We start from the raw sequence: 16092 nt of genomic DNA, 5'->3' as shown, positions 1-16092 counted from the left end.
CTGAACAACGATGCTTGGCTTGGCTGAGAAGGCATCTCATTGCCTCGTCTTGGACTTCGTTAGCAGTTTTGCTGGTTAGAGCGCTCCTGTTAATACATTCATCTCTGCGGAACAGAAATGAAAGTTTTATTGTAATTGTTCTTAATACATTTTGTGATGCTTTACTAATCTGTTTCTCTAAATAAACCCTATTTTCAGATTGGTAGCAATTGCGCTTCTGTACTTGGAACAGGAAGATGCTTTTTGGTGTCTAGTAACAATAGTGGAAGTTTTCATGCCTCGTGATTATTACACGAAGACACTGCTAGGATCTCAGGTATGTACTCTGCCAGAATAAAGCCTGCTCCTGTAAACTGCAGCCAGTCAAAAACTTTCCCCTACAACTGTCTTGAGGGGCCTTTCTGGGGATGCGTTGAGCTGGCAGCGGTGAGCTCCAGGCACCAGGGCCCTTGCTTGGACAAGGGCTCCGGGTAGAACACTGCAATAACTGTTCAGTTAACCTGCTTGGAGCTCCAGTGCTTAACCCCTCTTCTGATTATTAGCTTCCCAACATTGACTGAGCTGAGTTCTCATTTCTTTCCATGAAATTAAGAGGAGGAGGTTATGGGCTCTCTGGGAGAGTGGGGGTGAGAATGCATTTTGCAGTACTGTGAGCAGTATACGCTGTAGCACTCCTCAGCTCCCAGGTGATGCTCTGCTACGTGCTGCCTCCTTCCTCCAGGTCTTCAGCGAGCTTGTTCTCTGCTCCGATGCTGCTGCACCGGTGCAGTGCTAGTGACCTGTAGTAGGAACACATCATCTGCGTGTGAGGAGCCCTGCGAGACTGGGGGTGGATTGAGAAGCAAAAGGCTGTCAGCAAGGGCGGTGTGCGTGCGGTGGCCATGTGTGTTTTGGGTGGATCTAGTAGCGTTAACTGGGCAGTTCTAGGGTTCCTGCTTAGCTCTTGAAAAGCTTGCACTTACAGATTCGTAACAGCTATATTTTGAATCACATGTACGTTGGCAAACATCAGAGCAATAATGTTGTGTTTGTCATCTCTTTAGGTTGATCAGCGAGTATTCAAGGATTTAATGAGTGAGAAGCTTCCACGGCTGCATGCTCATTTTGAACAGTACAAAGTGGACTATACTCTTATAACTTTCAACTGGTTTCTCGTGGTATTTGTGGACAGCGTGGTTAGCGACATCCTTTTTAAAATCTGGGACTCCTTCCTGTATGAGGGACCAAAGGTGAACTGGATGAGCTAAGTTTTTTTTCAGTTGTCACCTGATAACAAAATACTGTGGTGTTATTGAGTGCAGGGTAGAGGAAGGTTGTTTCACATGAATCCTGTCAACCACTGGTAGGAAAAAAAGGGAGGAAATGTGCATAAATAGCAGGCAAAACAGTTTCCATTTTATGTGTGTTATGCAAGTTCAAAGCTTGAGTTACATGTAAGAATTCTAAATGCTAAATATTTTCCTTTCACCACCCACCATTTTTTTACCTTTGCAAAAGGAAGCTAAAGGCAGTGCTGTTTACTCTTATGTGCAGCTGTCAGTTTTAAGTAATTACATCAAAATGAGAGCTACCCTGATAAAGAAGAAAGCTTAAGTGAAGGAGGCGGAAGTTAGAATTATTGAAAAAGATGTAAAAATGAGTTGTAACCAAGTGCTGATGCTTACCTTGTCTCGGCAGCAGCTATTTGTTTCATTTCTGTAGACATTTAAAGTGCAACTGACAAACAACAACTATCTGGGCTGCTGTCTTACAAATTAGGAGATGGGGGTTAAAGAATTTTCATGTGTTTCGTACCTGGTGAACTGCAGTGAAATAAAGTCGATGCAGGAAAAAAATCACTGGGTCCAAACACAGTAATAACACTAAAGCAGATATTGCAGGCAGTGGGAGAGAACAGGAGAGTTATAAAATCGGTAGACAAAACCTGGACGTTTGCTAGATTTCTTGTTGGCCTCATCTGAGCATTCTAACATGCAGTGGTATTTTGTTGTGTGTTCATTCAGATCGGTTTTAGGCATCATGGCATTTTGTGAAGGCAGCCAGGTACAGACCGACAGGCCCCCAACGTGTTAGGAAAACTCAAGGCATTGGAAAACAGCCTGTTTGAAAAGCAAACTTTAATTTGGCTCTGAAGTAACTTAAAAAGTGCATTCAACAGGCCCAGCAGTCTTTGTTCTACAACTGAATTAGGAACTCAAAACTCCAAAGACTTTGTGTGCTATAAACCTGGTATTGCATTCTGGATAGAACTGCAGAATGCCTTGTCTCGGTTACAGGCCACAACAGGAGTTTTTGGCAGCTTTTGGAAATGAGGGACGGGGCAGGGAGTGGGAGGGAGGGGATGTAGAGGGAGGTGTGATTAGATGGCTCAAATGCAGCCTGTGGGAAGAGTCACGCTTTTCCTTAGAGTTTAGAGTAGATAATAATGAGAATCATCGCATTCTGTTCTTATAGAGAATCAAACTTTGTATGTATTTTTTAATCAGGTAATATTCCGATTTGCCTTGGCACTTCTTAAATACAAAGAAGAGGAAATCTTGAAACTGCAAGATTCAATGTCCATTTTCAAGTACCTGCGGTATTTCACACGCACTATACTGGATGCTAGGTGGGTAACTCCAACTTGTCTGTAATTGAAGGACTTACAGTGGGACATGGAAGAAGCCTGTAGTGGTCATTTTGTTTGTTTTGTATTTATCTAGATCTTAATTTAGATGTAAAGCAACTAGAGATGAAACTAACTACTAAGATTTCTCATGAGTAGTTTTGTCTGGCAGAGGCAAAGGCACAAGTGATGAACCCATAGTTGTAAATTTTTGGGTATGATAGAGATGACTTTGCCAGGTTGGTCTTGTTTAGCAGTTGTATCGTGGTAGTGACACTTCAGAATTCAACCATAGGTGAAGTCTCCCCTGCATTGCGGATACAGCTTATGCTGTACAAGGTTTTACAATAAATAAGAACGCATCCTGGCTCAAGTATTAAAAATGTGAGCTATGACCCACCAGGTTTAGAACTCTTAGGCATCGTAAATGCATAGGCTAATGCCAAGTAACTCCAGCTGATTTGAAGATGCGCTTTGAAGCAGAGAAGAGATACATGTTAGATGCTCTTCTGTTCTTGCAGAGGAATTACAGTTTGTAATTTGGGGCCTAAAGTTTTTAGGTTCCTGGTTTCAAGGTGGTGGAACAGCACATTATTCTTAAAAGGAAAAGTCATATTGCGATTGGTTTAATGTCTGAAGATGTTTTGCATAGATACTGGAACTCACTGATTTTGAATTTGGTACAAAATTCTGAGGTGGAATCTGAGGTGTTTCTTTTTACTGTAATAAATTATGAATTAATTTAGGCTTATAATTTGGCTCCTACTTCAAGGGCTATCTATTATTTTTACTTCCTGTGTTTCACTTTTGGCTGGAGAGAAGTTAAAACTGAATAATCTTACTCTGTGCTTATAAGTGATTGCTGGTACTGATGCAGGGAGAACGTTCTGCAGGTGATTTAAATGGTAAAAGTCTGGATAACAGGTGTTGCTTCCTTGGCTGAAACCTTTCCAAAAAGTCATGAGAGGGAGTTGTGTGGTGCTTTGTATTTTAGTGTTCCCCCCTTTGATTTGAAAAATGCTGGGCAGTTGCGTTCAGCTGTTTGTGACAAAAATAAATGCTGACTCTGATTCCAAACATGGGAGTGACAGAGAAGTATGTGCTTGATTTTGGGAAGAGGGTGCACGTATTTTGAACAGGAAACAATAAATAAAACAAACTTGTGGATAAGTTATAATTTATAAATAGGCTATTTTATAGCTTATAATCAAACGTGTAATGTGTAGTACCAGTAGTACCACAGCAGTATTGCCAGAAACTAGAGATTGCAAAAGGAAGGGGGGGGGGGGGGGGGGGAGGGGGGGGAGTAAAGAAGAAGAAAACAATTTTCTTTGCTCCTATCAAAATTTTGTTCAAGTTAGGTATTCAGTCAGAGCTGCAGATTTGGCTTTCCCTTCCTTTTCCAGTTATTTAACGGAAAGGATGTCTTGGCTCTCCTGTCTAAACTTCAAAGATTTTTAATATTCCTGGAAGAGATCTCATGTTGGTGTTAACGAAATGAGCTAATCGGGTATCTTTGGTGGGTGGTGAGGACAGGTGAGGACAGAATTCAGTACATCAGAGATTTACAGGACAAATACGCTCTGTGCTGGTCTGTAAATACATGTTCTCATAGGCTTTTGGAAGTCAGGATGGACAGTAGGGGTGTTGTGCCACATAGGGACTATGAGTTTGTCTGCTGGAAGGGATAGGGCGTGATTCACATCACCTGATTTCGCATTATACTGGTTTTGTACAAGTTCTACAGCATCAAAATTTAAATAATACAAAAGTTTTGTTTGACAAAAAGTATTGAATGACATCTTTCCTGATATGGAAAAAAAGTCATCTTGTTGTAGAGGAAAAATTCAGAAAGATTATTTTTATAGGATTTATGGACATCTTGAACGGGTTAGAAAATTATTTTGCACGGTATCTCCAAGTTTAAGCTTTCTAACGGAGAAAAGTCTCTACAGCCATGTGCGTAATTATACTCTAGGCTATAGGATGTCATAGTTAGGTTTTTCTGCAGATGGAAGATGTGTTCCATAGCAGGCTGTGCACAGGTAGAGAAGCTGTTGGAATACGTCCTGTTTATAAATAGCAGGAAATCATTCTTGTTCACTCAAAAATATAAACCTAGGGAGAGCTTAGCCTTAAATAAACTGTTGAAATAAATTTTTTTAGTATTTGGGTTCATCTCATAATGAAACTAGAAGAAGTTAAGTTCCAGTTCCCCTTTTTCCCTTAGTAAGTAATGAGATATTGTTTAGGTATAGATAAACAGTGACGATGCAGTTAACCCTGTCGCTGCAGGGGGGTTGGTCTAGATGACCCCTAAAGGTCCCTTCCAACCCAAAGCATTCTGTGATTCTATGAACTTGCTTGCAATACAGATAACATCTGAGACCTGTCAGGTGTGTGAAAGAGATGAGATATCAGCTATACACTAAATATTGGTATGGATGAAGTTCAAAACTGATTTTTAAAAACACCAGATATGAATGATTGTCTTCTAACATTGTGTAATCTTACAGGAAACTGACTGGTATTGCTTTTGGAGACCTGAATCCTTTCCCATTACGTCAGATCAGGAACCGGAGGACCTATCACCTGGAGAAAGTGCGTCTTGAACTAACTGAACTAGAAGCCATTCGTGAGGATTTCCTGCGTGAACGGGAGACGTGTGTAGAAAAAAGAGACCTTATTAGTGATGATGAGGAGGATAGTTGAAACTGCTCAACATAAACTTTTCTTTGGGATCATGACCAAAGTGAGTTGACCTCCAAAACACTTTATTAATCCTGTCAAACAGAATGTAAACTAGTTGCTTTTGGAAATATGCAGGACAGATTTCCAAACCCCAGCACTTTCAGAAACATTGCTTTGTATGGAGGCCAAACACTTCTGTTTACATTTACCTTCATGGAATTGTATGTAGAGCACTTAATGAGTCTCAGTTCAGTCAATCAGCTGAATTGTCAGGTGTCTTCCCGCAGTGCACTGCTAGTGCCTGTACGTGAAACAGTAGTAAGAAAAGTCCACGCTCTGTTTACTACATTTCTTGCTATACCGTGTTTTTTTGATGTAATCATGTCTTCTGTAGCGCAGATTCAATGTGGGAGGACATCATATTTTTTGGTTTCAGGTTGATTCAATAAATGGCTTTCACCATGTTGTCCTTGAATAAACTAGCCATTCTTGAGGTCAAAAGTTAGAAAAGTATGGAATGAAGCACAGGAAGAACTTCTACATTCCTTTGTCTTTTCCTGAAGTGACATGAAAGGGATCATCAAACAGAACACTTGAATCTATGTGCTTAAAGTAAAGGTAAAATAAGTACCTGTTTGTCACTGAGCGTTCAGCGTATACTGAAACAGAGAAATCAAACATCATTTACACTTTTCTGGGCAGCTGTGTTGGTAAAGACTATTCTTAATGTGAAGGGGTTTATAGATCAAATTCCGGTTAGTCAATTTTATTTCCATTCACTTTTTTGATTGCAGTGTCTCAGAAAAGCCCCAACCAAAACCCAGCTCTTCTGGAAGAAGAATGGAGCTTGCTACAGGAGTGCCATGTTTTAGTAGCCGATTAGTTGTGTATCTGTTGAAGGTCTTTTTTTTAATTATTATTTTATTTTGATGTTTCTTCCTATTTAGGGCTTAAAATAAGATGGAGTCTCGATCTTTAAGAAGAAACACGGCATTCCTTTTGCATGAATGTCTAACTATTGTACAATAGAGTGGTAGCGATAGGATTCCTAGAACCAAATATTTATCAGTCAATCACAGGAGCCTAAGGTCACAGCATGCACACAGTAGTTCAAGATCCTTTTCCAGCAGAAATACACAATATTCTCTTAATGTGCTCAGCTTTGCTGTGAGTGGTGCACGCACATCCTGCAGGACAGCTGTAAGGAAACATTTGGGGTGTTTAGCTGTGGTTCTGACTGTGGAGGTGTGACCTGAGGCCCTTCGTTCTCATTTGATGACCAGCAATACTCTTAAACGGTTCTGAGGACGAAGAAGGTTTCTTTCTTGCTGGCTATTCTCTGGACTTCTGCAACGTTCATTATTGAGCTGTTGGATCTTCAGAATGTTGGATTGACTGAAATGCTGTGTCTGGATGTGTCATGATAAAACTAGCATTCAGATATTAGGCAGCAAATCACTTAGTTCTGAGGAAGTGGCTAATTAGCAAAAAACCACAACTGGTGGTCGGGAACCTGAAGTGCATCAAGCTTCTACTTCATCTGTTTTCTTTTGGTTTTCTGAGAACAAGTAGGGCTTCTTTGTTGGGTATACTCATGTCGTTGTTTCAGAAAAACTGAAGTGTGTGCAGGGAGAAATCCTGCTTCTGTTTTGCAGCATTTTTTTTTTTTTTTCTCAGAATGTATGTGTAGTCTTCTCTAAGCAAATTATTAGTCAGTTTATCTGGAAGGGAAATACTTAATCAGTGATGAACATAGTAACTTACAGGACTACTTTTGTTAGAAAATGTATGCTTCTTCTTATATGACATATAATTTTTAATTAGCCGATGGTATGATCATCCTGATTTGTATGTTACTCATCTTCTGAAACATCCTCTACATTGTCTATTCTAAGCAGTAGTTTGGGGGTTTTATTCCCTAGTTACTCTTGATTGTGTACTTGAGTTTATTGGGCAGATTTTTCATATTATTGCATGTACTGTATTCTTTTTTTACTTACAATCAGTGTTTGAATATAAAAAAGGGACCAGGTTTTCCAATTTTCTAGTTATACTGTCTTGGTTTTGAAAGAGCTGGTCTCTAAATCAGTAATGTCCTCTTTATTTTGTTTTAATCTTGTTTCCAAGTGTTAAATGATATCTTTCTAAGCTGAAGATCTTCCTTCAAGTGGCAGCAGTTGAAATGTTAAGGTCAAGAATTCAGAAGTGTGTATTTACCCTGTTCCTAAAAGTCTGTTATTCCTGGGTTTTGAGTCTTCGCTGTGAACTAGTCCTTTGACTTCAGGGGATGTCTTCAGGCTGATTTTGCAGAAGTCTGTAGGTTGTGAAGATAAAAACTAACTTTAGGGCAACTGTTCAGGAAGTTCTTTAGCTGACGAAACATGACCTGCGATGCTACAGGACCATTTCTTATTTTTTACAGTTGTGCTCATGGTTAAATTTGTGTCTATGTTGTGTTTAATTCTATAAGTTGTTACCCAATTGTACGGTAGAACTAAGTAGCTGTTTCTTGGGCCATGATGTGAATCCAATACACGAATGTTAGGGAGCTTATGGAAATCATGTTGTCTCTGGATATTTTGTTAGCTTGCAAATATGAAACGAGTTGATGCTGTTATACTCCAGTTCCCAGCGAGCTGTTGGCTTTGTTTTGTTAGGCATCATTACTGATGCCGTAGTTAAAAGGTCAAGAAATTGCAGAGGTATCTAACCTCTAGACGTCTACATGGAACAAAAGTGAGATGCACATAGCAGGAAGCAACGTCAGGGGAAGCTTGCCTTGCTGTTGCAAATGTTTTTGGGCGACTGCTAGTTTTCTAGTGGTGCTTAATCTGGTGGCTTTGGAGAGTAGTAACTAGTAAGGGACATGCAAGATACACAGACAGCATTTAAACCCCAGGAAACTCAGTGGCCTGCAAAAGCTGATCTGCATAGATACCAAGTGTTTGTATTTAGGGGTAAACTTCTGAAACAGTGCAGGAGGGTTTAATGTTGATGCCAGCCGCTCTGTAGGAAATTGGCCGGTTAATGCACATGAAGACTACTAAGGTCATTTTTTTAACTGCCAGGTCATGTGCGTGTGTGCTAAGAGTTCCTTATGCATGGTTCCCAGTATATGTGGTGTAAACCAAACCATTAAGTTGCGTCTTGCAGAACATTCCTCCATCTCCATATACATATGCATGACTTTCCTGTGAAAGTTCTGGTTACTTGTTTAAAATATGCTATCATATTCTGTTAAATAGGCAAAAAATTGGTGCACTACACCTCTAGCTATTAAAACTGCACAGTATTTCAGCTTTACCTGTACAGGTAGTGTTATCATCCAGTGTTATCAGAGTGTTTGGTGGTTGTTTTTTTTACTGGCTATGTAATCAATAAAAAGGGGTTTTTGTTGCCCTTTAGGTGTCTTCTGTGGGACATTCTCCCCTTCCCCTTGGTCTTTGTAAACATGGTAAGACATTTCAGCTGAAAGGGGAAGATTTTTTTCTTCCTTAAGACATCAGGAGTGAATGAATGAATGGTTTTAAATTTGACAGTTTTATGTTCAGTCATGCTTAGCTGAGAAATGGAAAATTAATCAATTTCAAGAAACTGTGTAGCTGTTTAGGTGAATGTTCCCTTAAGTGCCATGTTAGAAATCGGCAATATGCGGTACAATAAATTTGAATCGCAAAACATAAGTGATGTTATTTTCATAAAGATTGATGTAAAGAAAAAATAAATTGTTTATTGCTTTACAGCTTGCTCTGGATCTTTTTTTTTATAACAGATGGAAATAACTGCAGATGACATCAGAACAAACCAGTAGTAAATCTAGTGGTTTTGTCTGACATTGTGATTTGAGAGTCTCTATAAAGGAACATACATGCTAGTTTGGCTTTGAAGTGTGAGGATGTGAACTATAGACATGTTGCATGCAGGTGATGCTGACTGGGTAAACTGGTGTCTTCGGTTTCTTGGGAGAGGAGGGAAGGGGAGGGGAGATGAAATCTGTGTGAGTGTTCACAGGGAACAGACTGCATAAGAAACGTGTGTATTTCTGTGGTATCTCCTGATGCTAAAAGCCTCTTTAGTAGGCTTGGGCACTGGTGTTCTGCTGAAGCCTTTGGTAGCCAAGTGCATAATTTCAGCTGCTTTGAAAATTTAACCAAGTACTGAATTAATTTAGAAATCTAGCCTCAATGTCTGTCTTTCAGCTATGATTTTTGCATTTTGGAGTTACCTAGATTCCCTTAAAGAGGCTGTTGAGTACCTCAGCTACTTCAGATATAAAACTTAACAGCTAAATATTTGTGAGGGAGGAAAAATGAGAGCTGGGAGATCACTGTAACTGCATGTCCAAGCAGACCTTTCGTAGTAGAGAGTAGTAGTGCACAGTTCTTGTCCTCTGGCTCTGCTACAGGATGGCAAGCTGTTAAGAGCAGATATTGGCACAGTTGGATATCTGCTCAAAGAGGTTGCAAAACAGGATAGGGAACAGCAACTGAGGCAGGACATGGCTATGGCCTAAGGACCTCCTGTCCTGTATACTGAAAACTGAAGTCGAAGGAATAAACAGAAAATTCTGGGAAGAGAGTGCATAGGGAGCAATGTCCTCACTTGAACACTTGGCGTATTTAGCTGGAGTAGGTTGTGTTGCCCTAGCAGCTGCTGGGGCCTGTTTCAGAACAGCTGAGGCTCCCTTCTCCTTGGGATGGGGCTCGAGACGTGTTCTCAGTGGAATTGCAACACGGGCGCAAGTGTGGCTGACATGTGTTGCTAAATACCCAATTCCCATGAAACACCTTGACTTCGAAAGGATAGGCGCAGCTCATCTACTCTGAGACCAAATATCTGCAGAGTTGCGCACTCTGTTCTGGGTGCCTCAGAGAGGCAGAGAACACACTGAAGTCTGGTATTACAATAGATCAGGTGTTCATTCTGTGGGATTTTCCAAAGTGCTAAACGTGGCTTCCTTATCTGCAGCTCCTTGACCTCTCTGGAAGCAGAATCCATGTAGTGCTGAAGCTGTAAGAGTTCCCACACATGAAGTACATTCACTCAGATAACGCAAAGGAAGGGTGTGCTCTGCCTGGGAAATTTTCCCCCTGGAAAAGAAGGTAAAAGGTTCAATCACGAGGAAGTGGTGTTTTCATCGTGATACTAAGCTGTAGAAGCCATACTTCTTTACAGCCATACCCATCTACAATGCCAGCTGTTCAGGGGATTAGACCTGAAAGCAGAGCTCAGGACTGTATAATGAATGTGACACTAAGAAAACTAACAGTTGTGTAACAAGGAAACTATCTATTCTCCAAATTAATCTGGAGTGTGGTAAAGAGAAGTGAAGTAATGAAAACCTTAAGTGCTAGAATATACCTGAGAAATTAAGACGACTTTGGCCATAATTAAGATACTCGTAGCCTTGATTGACTGCATCCTGGCTGTGTGTTTCAAATGAGGTGTGCCTTTTGCATATGCAGAACAGTTACTTTTTTTGCAGTGAGCTGCCTCTAAGACTGAAGGTTTGAGCTGATGAACTGACTCAATGATGTCTTCAGGCACTGTGATTCGTTATTAAACTGTGAAATAAGCTATTTACCTGTTTTTATAAATGCAGGTGGTATTTTTCTGGTACTTAAGCCTGGGACTCCCGCTTTGGAACATAAGGTAGGGGCTTCCTTCTGTATCACTTCCTGAAGAAGACTGGTGAATGCATGGCTAGCAGATGCTGCAGTGTTTGCTTGTGCTGCCTGCTTCAAATGCTACTCAGCTTCAAGTTTTCCTTCCCATTCCTTTCCTGTGTGCACCTAAAGACTTTTGCCCTGATTGCCAAAGATGTTACAAAGAAGTCCGAGTTAGTGTTTCAAGGGTGAACAACTAACATGCCATGTAAGAGCAGTATCTTACTTACGCAGAACCTATTTTTTGGCTTGCAAACCTGTTGGGGTTGATGTAGCTTGAGAGTTAGCATGACTAGGCCGCTTAAGCAAAACAGTTAGCATAACTGAACAGGCAGGTGGAAAGGACAGCTAAGAATAACAATTGAGAAAGTTCTGATAGTGCACATGATGTGGGTTAGCAAAAACAAGATGTGTTCAAGGACGTGGAGGCGGCCTGTTGCTATTGGCATTAGTGCATAGTTACCAATCATAAGGGAATATGGGGCGTGTGAACAGCGCGTGATTTATGTCTGTAGCCTATCCGAATAAGCGTGATCGCGTGTGCAGATATGAAAAATGTATATAACCACGCAAGCAGACCAATAAAGTGAATCGACTGTGCATTGCATCAATGTGTGAGAGTCGTTCCTGTCCCTGCACGGATGCTGAAACTCGGCACAAACCCTATGGACATGGCATCAGGGATGAGATTCAGTCTCCCTGTGCTCTTCCTGGAGACCTTGCAGGGCTGGTCAGCAGACATTAAATTCAGATTGGGGTTATCCGGGGTCTAGGGAAAGCTTGTCCTGATTTGAGAAGTGGTTGTGGCCTCTCGGGGAAAACCATGCTGGTTTGTCCCCTTCCTTGCAGCTAGGAGCAAACAGAAGAGAGGGCCTTCCTTTTGTGCCCTTTCCTCCGAGAAGTTTGTAGAAGGATGGCTGTGACTTTTGCGTGATCATATCACACTGTAGAACTAAAGGTGAGGAGTGAAATATCTATGTCCCTTTCGAAGGGTTCCAAGTCCTTCCAGTGCCCTTTGAGACCTTTACTGTTGCTCCCCTTTCCTGTTCTCCACCCTGTGTAATACCAGATGCAGCCGCTTTCCTTCTGGAGCTGGGCACACTGGGTGGGACTCCTGGGCTGTCAACACCACTCCCAGGGCAGGTGAGCAGGGGCATGGTTCAGTTCTCTTGACTTGGAACTCCAACTCTGAAGCAAAGTTTCTCTTTAACTGCAATGATAAAAGGCACGGCCTTTAGGCACTTGCCTAGTGTAAAATTGTTTTTAAATTAATCTGTCCTTGCAACTTGCTGGAATGGAAACAGCCTGCCTATTTATGTATGATAATTTGCCATAGCTTTGTGTTATCTTAACTGCATAGAGAATTGAAAGTGAAGGCAGCCTGGCATTTACATTTGATTTCACAGGTGTGAACTACACGGCAGCATTCCTCATATTAACTTGCCCAGAAGAAATTTAAGGAGCCCAAACAGTGTTTATTGCAATTAGTCTGCCATATAAAGAGGGATAAAATCTAGTTTTGCAGGTTTTGAGAATGTCTTTGACAGGAGAGTAAACAAATGAAGGATGTCGTCGTTGGCAGCTAACATTTGGTCTAGGGCAACTTGGAAAATAGTATTGCTGATGTTTGTTGTACTGGTGTGTATAAACGCCTTTTGAGAGCCACAGTGAAGGCTGGAAACCCGTGCCCTTCTTTCTGTCACACTGGTTTTGTGAAAAATAGGGAATTTCCCTGGGTAATGCTGAGCTTCAGACCACAGAATAAACAATATAGGCTGGTATTTAGGCTTGTGTAGAATATAGAATAAGGTTTATGCAAGTATAGTGCCTCTCTAATGAATTCACCTCCTCAGCCTTATTTGCTTGCTCGTTTTCGTATATCCTGGCTCTGCTAATGCAGAAGCAGTCGGGTCGTGCCTCCGAGACGTTCCCTAGTCAGCCTGGGAGAGCTGTGGTGGATGGCAGGCTGCGTAACGCCCAGGCGCCTGTCCACCTCTCGGCTGCTGTCATTTCTCTGGTGGTGACGTGCCCGGTGGGCTGCCCGCGGCCAACGCCTTCCTACCGAAACCTCGGGCAGCCGTTTGCCAGTGTCCGCGACGCAACCAGCCCTGCTCAGGGCGAGCAGCTCGCCTTGGCCGCTGGTGAGCCGGGGCACGGCTGGGCAGCCGAGCGCGGACAGCGCGGGTTTCTGGATTAATAAGGATTTTGCTTTAGTGGACAGGAGTGCTGCTGAAAACCGGGACAGCGGGAGCTCTCTGTACCTCCTCCGGCTCGGTTGCTACGCGGGAAAGGCGGGGGCCGTGCCCGGCGCGCGGCCTGCGCCCGGCCCGAGGCCGTGCCCGGTGAGTTCCTCGGCCGGGAGCGGACACACCGCCGCGCAGCGCTCGCTGGCCCCTCATCGTGTCCCCGGGGCCGCCCCCCGCCGGGAGGGGCTCCTCGGCCCCCTGCCTTACCGGGCGCGGGCGGGGCGGAGGCGGGCTCTGCCCGAGGGGGTCCCCGCCGCCGTTGCGGTGTCTGAAACCCAGGGCTGCGTCCCCCTCCCACCGGGATCCCCTCACGGGGCCGCCCCGCGCGCCGCCGGCCCCTCCCCCCGCCCCGCCCGTCTCCTGCCGGCGGGGGCGCTGCCGGCGCCGGAGGGAGCCCCGCGGGCGCGGACGGGCCGGGCGCGGCGGTAAGTGGGTGCGCGCCCCCTCAGCTGGCGGCGACTCCCCCTCCCCCCCACCGCGGGGGCCGTGGCTCTGCTCCGCTGCCCTGCTCGGCGTCGGCCCCTGCTCCCCGGTTGTCTCTGCGGGGCTCGGAGGCTGAGGTCGCACCGCTGCGGAGCCCGCCTGGCCGGGGCAGGCTGTGGGGAACCCGCGGGGCCGCCCCTCGCCGCTGGTGCTCCCTCAGCGCCGCGGGCGAGCCCTGGGGCCAGGAGCCGGGCGGTGGGGTCTGGCGCAGGTCAGCCTGGTGGCCGTGAGGCGGCTTTGTCGGAGGTGGGGGCTCGCCCTCGGTCCGTGTGACGGCGCTTCCACCTCAGACCTCCCGCAGCTGCTGGCCAGGGGAAGAGGCGGCTCCCCGCATCGCCCCGCAGCGAGCAGCCGTCACCCGGCCCTGCGCGGGTCCCCAAGGGCCGAGGAGCGCGCGATCTGGCGTTGTCTCTGTCCAGAGCCACCGGGGACGGTTGGTCCTGGGTCCACGCCTCGGCTTGCTGGTGTGGTTGAGTCCGTCGTGTTCATCCGTACGTTCCTTCCTGGCTTATCGCTCAGACTTCGCTTGGGATCTGGCGGGGAGTTGCTGCTCCTGTGGGCAGCGAGCGGGGTGTCCCGGGGCGAGGCAGCACAGCGGGGCTCGTTTGGCCGGGCCCGCATCCTTTGGAGGGCAGTGGAGAAGGAAGGCGGGAGTGAGAGGGTGGAAATGTGTGGCAACTGCTCCTGCTTTGGCTGCCCGGTCACCAGCTGCCAAAGGACCAAAATGGGCACACTCGCCTGCGTGACGCGTGGGGAGAAAGCTCAGCTCTGACCCTCTCTCGAGACATCGGTTCCGAAACAGTTGTCGGTTTCAGACTTTCCAGTGTCCTGTATCTGCTCGTGCAAGACACACACACTGCGCGGGCTGGGTGCCACTTGCCGTTGGGGCCGTGATGTGTCGGAGCTGCAGTAGTAATCCTGGCGGGTGCCTCGGGGCCGGGAGCGGGGCTCTGCCGTGCTGTGACCGCGTGCCTGGCATTGCGGGCTTCCCCCTGCGCCGCGGCTGCCGAGGCGTTCGCCGGGGCTTCGGGATCATTTACAGCCCTGACAGTTCGCTGTCTGCTGGTGAGCTGTAATTAGCCGCAGAGCTAATGCATTTGGTACGTGTGCTTGAGGTGGAGGCTTGGAAACGCAGTCTGTGCCATTCGCCACGCGTGTAATTACTGCAGAGTGAACTCGGGAGGTCAGGAGGGGATCCCTTGGGAGTTAGTGGCAGCAGCAGCGGCTCTGTAGCAGGGCTGAAGTGCTTGGATGTTGGTGGTGTTTTGTGTCCTTTGTAGGCACACAGGTAGGAACAGCTGCCTCGGCTTTCTGACAAAAATTTTCAGGCTACTGCTGTTTCCTGACAAGAAAATACCAAGGTTTTGCTGAAATTAGTATAGCTTTTAACTGCTTTGATCGCATTTATTTGAAAGTAGAGGGTAAAAGTTACGTGTTTTTTGTTGTTGGAATTGCTTAGTCTTTTCTAGGACAAAAAAGAAGAGAAAGAAAATGCAGGGGGCTGAGAAGGATGAAAGAGGAAAACACTTCAATGCTTATAAAAATCTGTTTAGTTTTAGCACAAGGCACCAAAACTAGAAGACAGTATCACTTGAATTTGTTTGGTGGTTTGGGGTTTGGTTGTGTGCCCCCCCCCCCCCCCCCCTTACTAGTTTAAACCAGTCCAATTTTGATTCTAAATTGTTTTGGTAATTTTTCAGTGTTAAAAAGCAATTCATAAGGGAAGCTGTTACTTTGGTCTGTTCTAATGTGTGTTTTGGATTTTGCTTCAGTATAACTATTGTTTTGTAGTGTAAAAACATGCCAGAGCAGATGCTTCTGAGTTTGGTAAAGGATTTAGTGATTCAGCTCATGTCAGGTGTGCTTGAGAAAGTAAGATTATTCAGCTGTTATCTCAGTCACTTGAAACTGGGGTGGAAGGTACTCTAAGGAAAAAAAAAAAAGAGCAAGGCTGGTGGCAAGCCAAATGATACAACAGTCCCGTTCTCACCTCTGTTTTCTGTAATCCTGCTCTCGTTCAGCGGTGGGGGGACATTTGTCAAGGATTTAACATGTGTAGACCAGTCATTGATTGTCACGTGATTTGGTGGTGACAAGCTAATGACTTACATATGCAGGGAAACCTTTTTTAAAAGAGACAAATAGAACTTACTTTCTTCTGCTACTTCCTTGTCTGAATGAGTCAAAGATGGATGGCCATCTCTAATTCAGTCTGCTTGCACTGACCAGCATAAGGAAATCACCATTGGACTGGAGAAGAAGTTAAGGCTCTCATTCCTCCTTTGATGTGCTTGTGCTCCGTACTTTCAAATGGAGTACAACAAAAACATTGTAGTTTAAATCTTTGAATGTGAAGTCACCTTAGTTTCCTAAGATCAACATTTAATATCTAGGGAGGGCT

General features: G+C 44.7%; 2 protein-coding genes across 10 annotated transcripts in view; both read left to right on the top strand.

Annotated features, from left to right (window-relative positions):
• TBC1D2B (TBC1 domain family member 2B) overlaps nucleotides 1–16092 on the top strand; it is a 44129-nt gene that overhangs the window by 24588 nt on the left and 3449 nt on the right. For 2 of the 4 annotated variants that reach the window (XM_075431946.1, XM_075431949.1), the window contains 4 exons: nucleotides 199–316; nucleotides 1044–1229; nucleotides 2487–2608; nucleotides 5122–9036. In XM_075431946.1, the coding sequence (XP_075288061.1) occupies nucleotides 199–316; nucleotides 1044–1229; nucleotides 2487–2608; nucleotides 5122–5317 (622 nt within the window). In that variant the 3' untranslated portion in view covers nucleotides 5318–9036. Of the gene's footprint in view, nucleotides 1–198; nucleotides 317–1043; nucleotides 1230–2486; nucleotides 2609–5121; nucleotides 9037–10898; nucleotides 11512–16092 lie in introns of those variants that run through there. The other 2 variants (XM_075431947.1, XM_075431948.1) reach the window with 2 other exon arrangements.
• Nucleotides 13571–16092, top strand: part of DAPK2 (death associated protein kinase 2) — a 50293-nt gene continuing 47771 nt past the window's right edge. For all 6 annotated transcript variants that reach the window (XM_075431958.1, XM_075431957.1, XM_075431956.1 and 3 more), the window contains exon 1: nucleotides 13571–13633. The gene's annotated coding sequence lies outside the window, so the exon portion shown is untranslated. The remainder of the gene's footprint in view (nucleotides 13634–16092) is intronic.

Source organism: Opisthocomus hoazin, chromosome 10, assembly GCF_030867145.1.
Source record: "Opisthocomus hoazin isolate bOpiHoa1 chromosome 10, bOpiHoa1.hap1, whole genome shotgun sequence".
In the NCBI taxonomy this organism is placed as follows: Eukaryota; Metazoa; Chordata; class Aves; order Opisthocomiformes; family Opisthocomidae; genus Opisthocomus; species Opisthocomus hoazin.
This window is presented reverse-complemented; position numbering and strand designations above follow the sequence as displayed.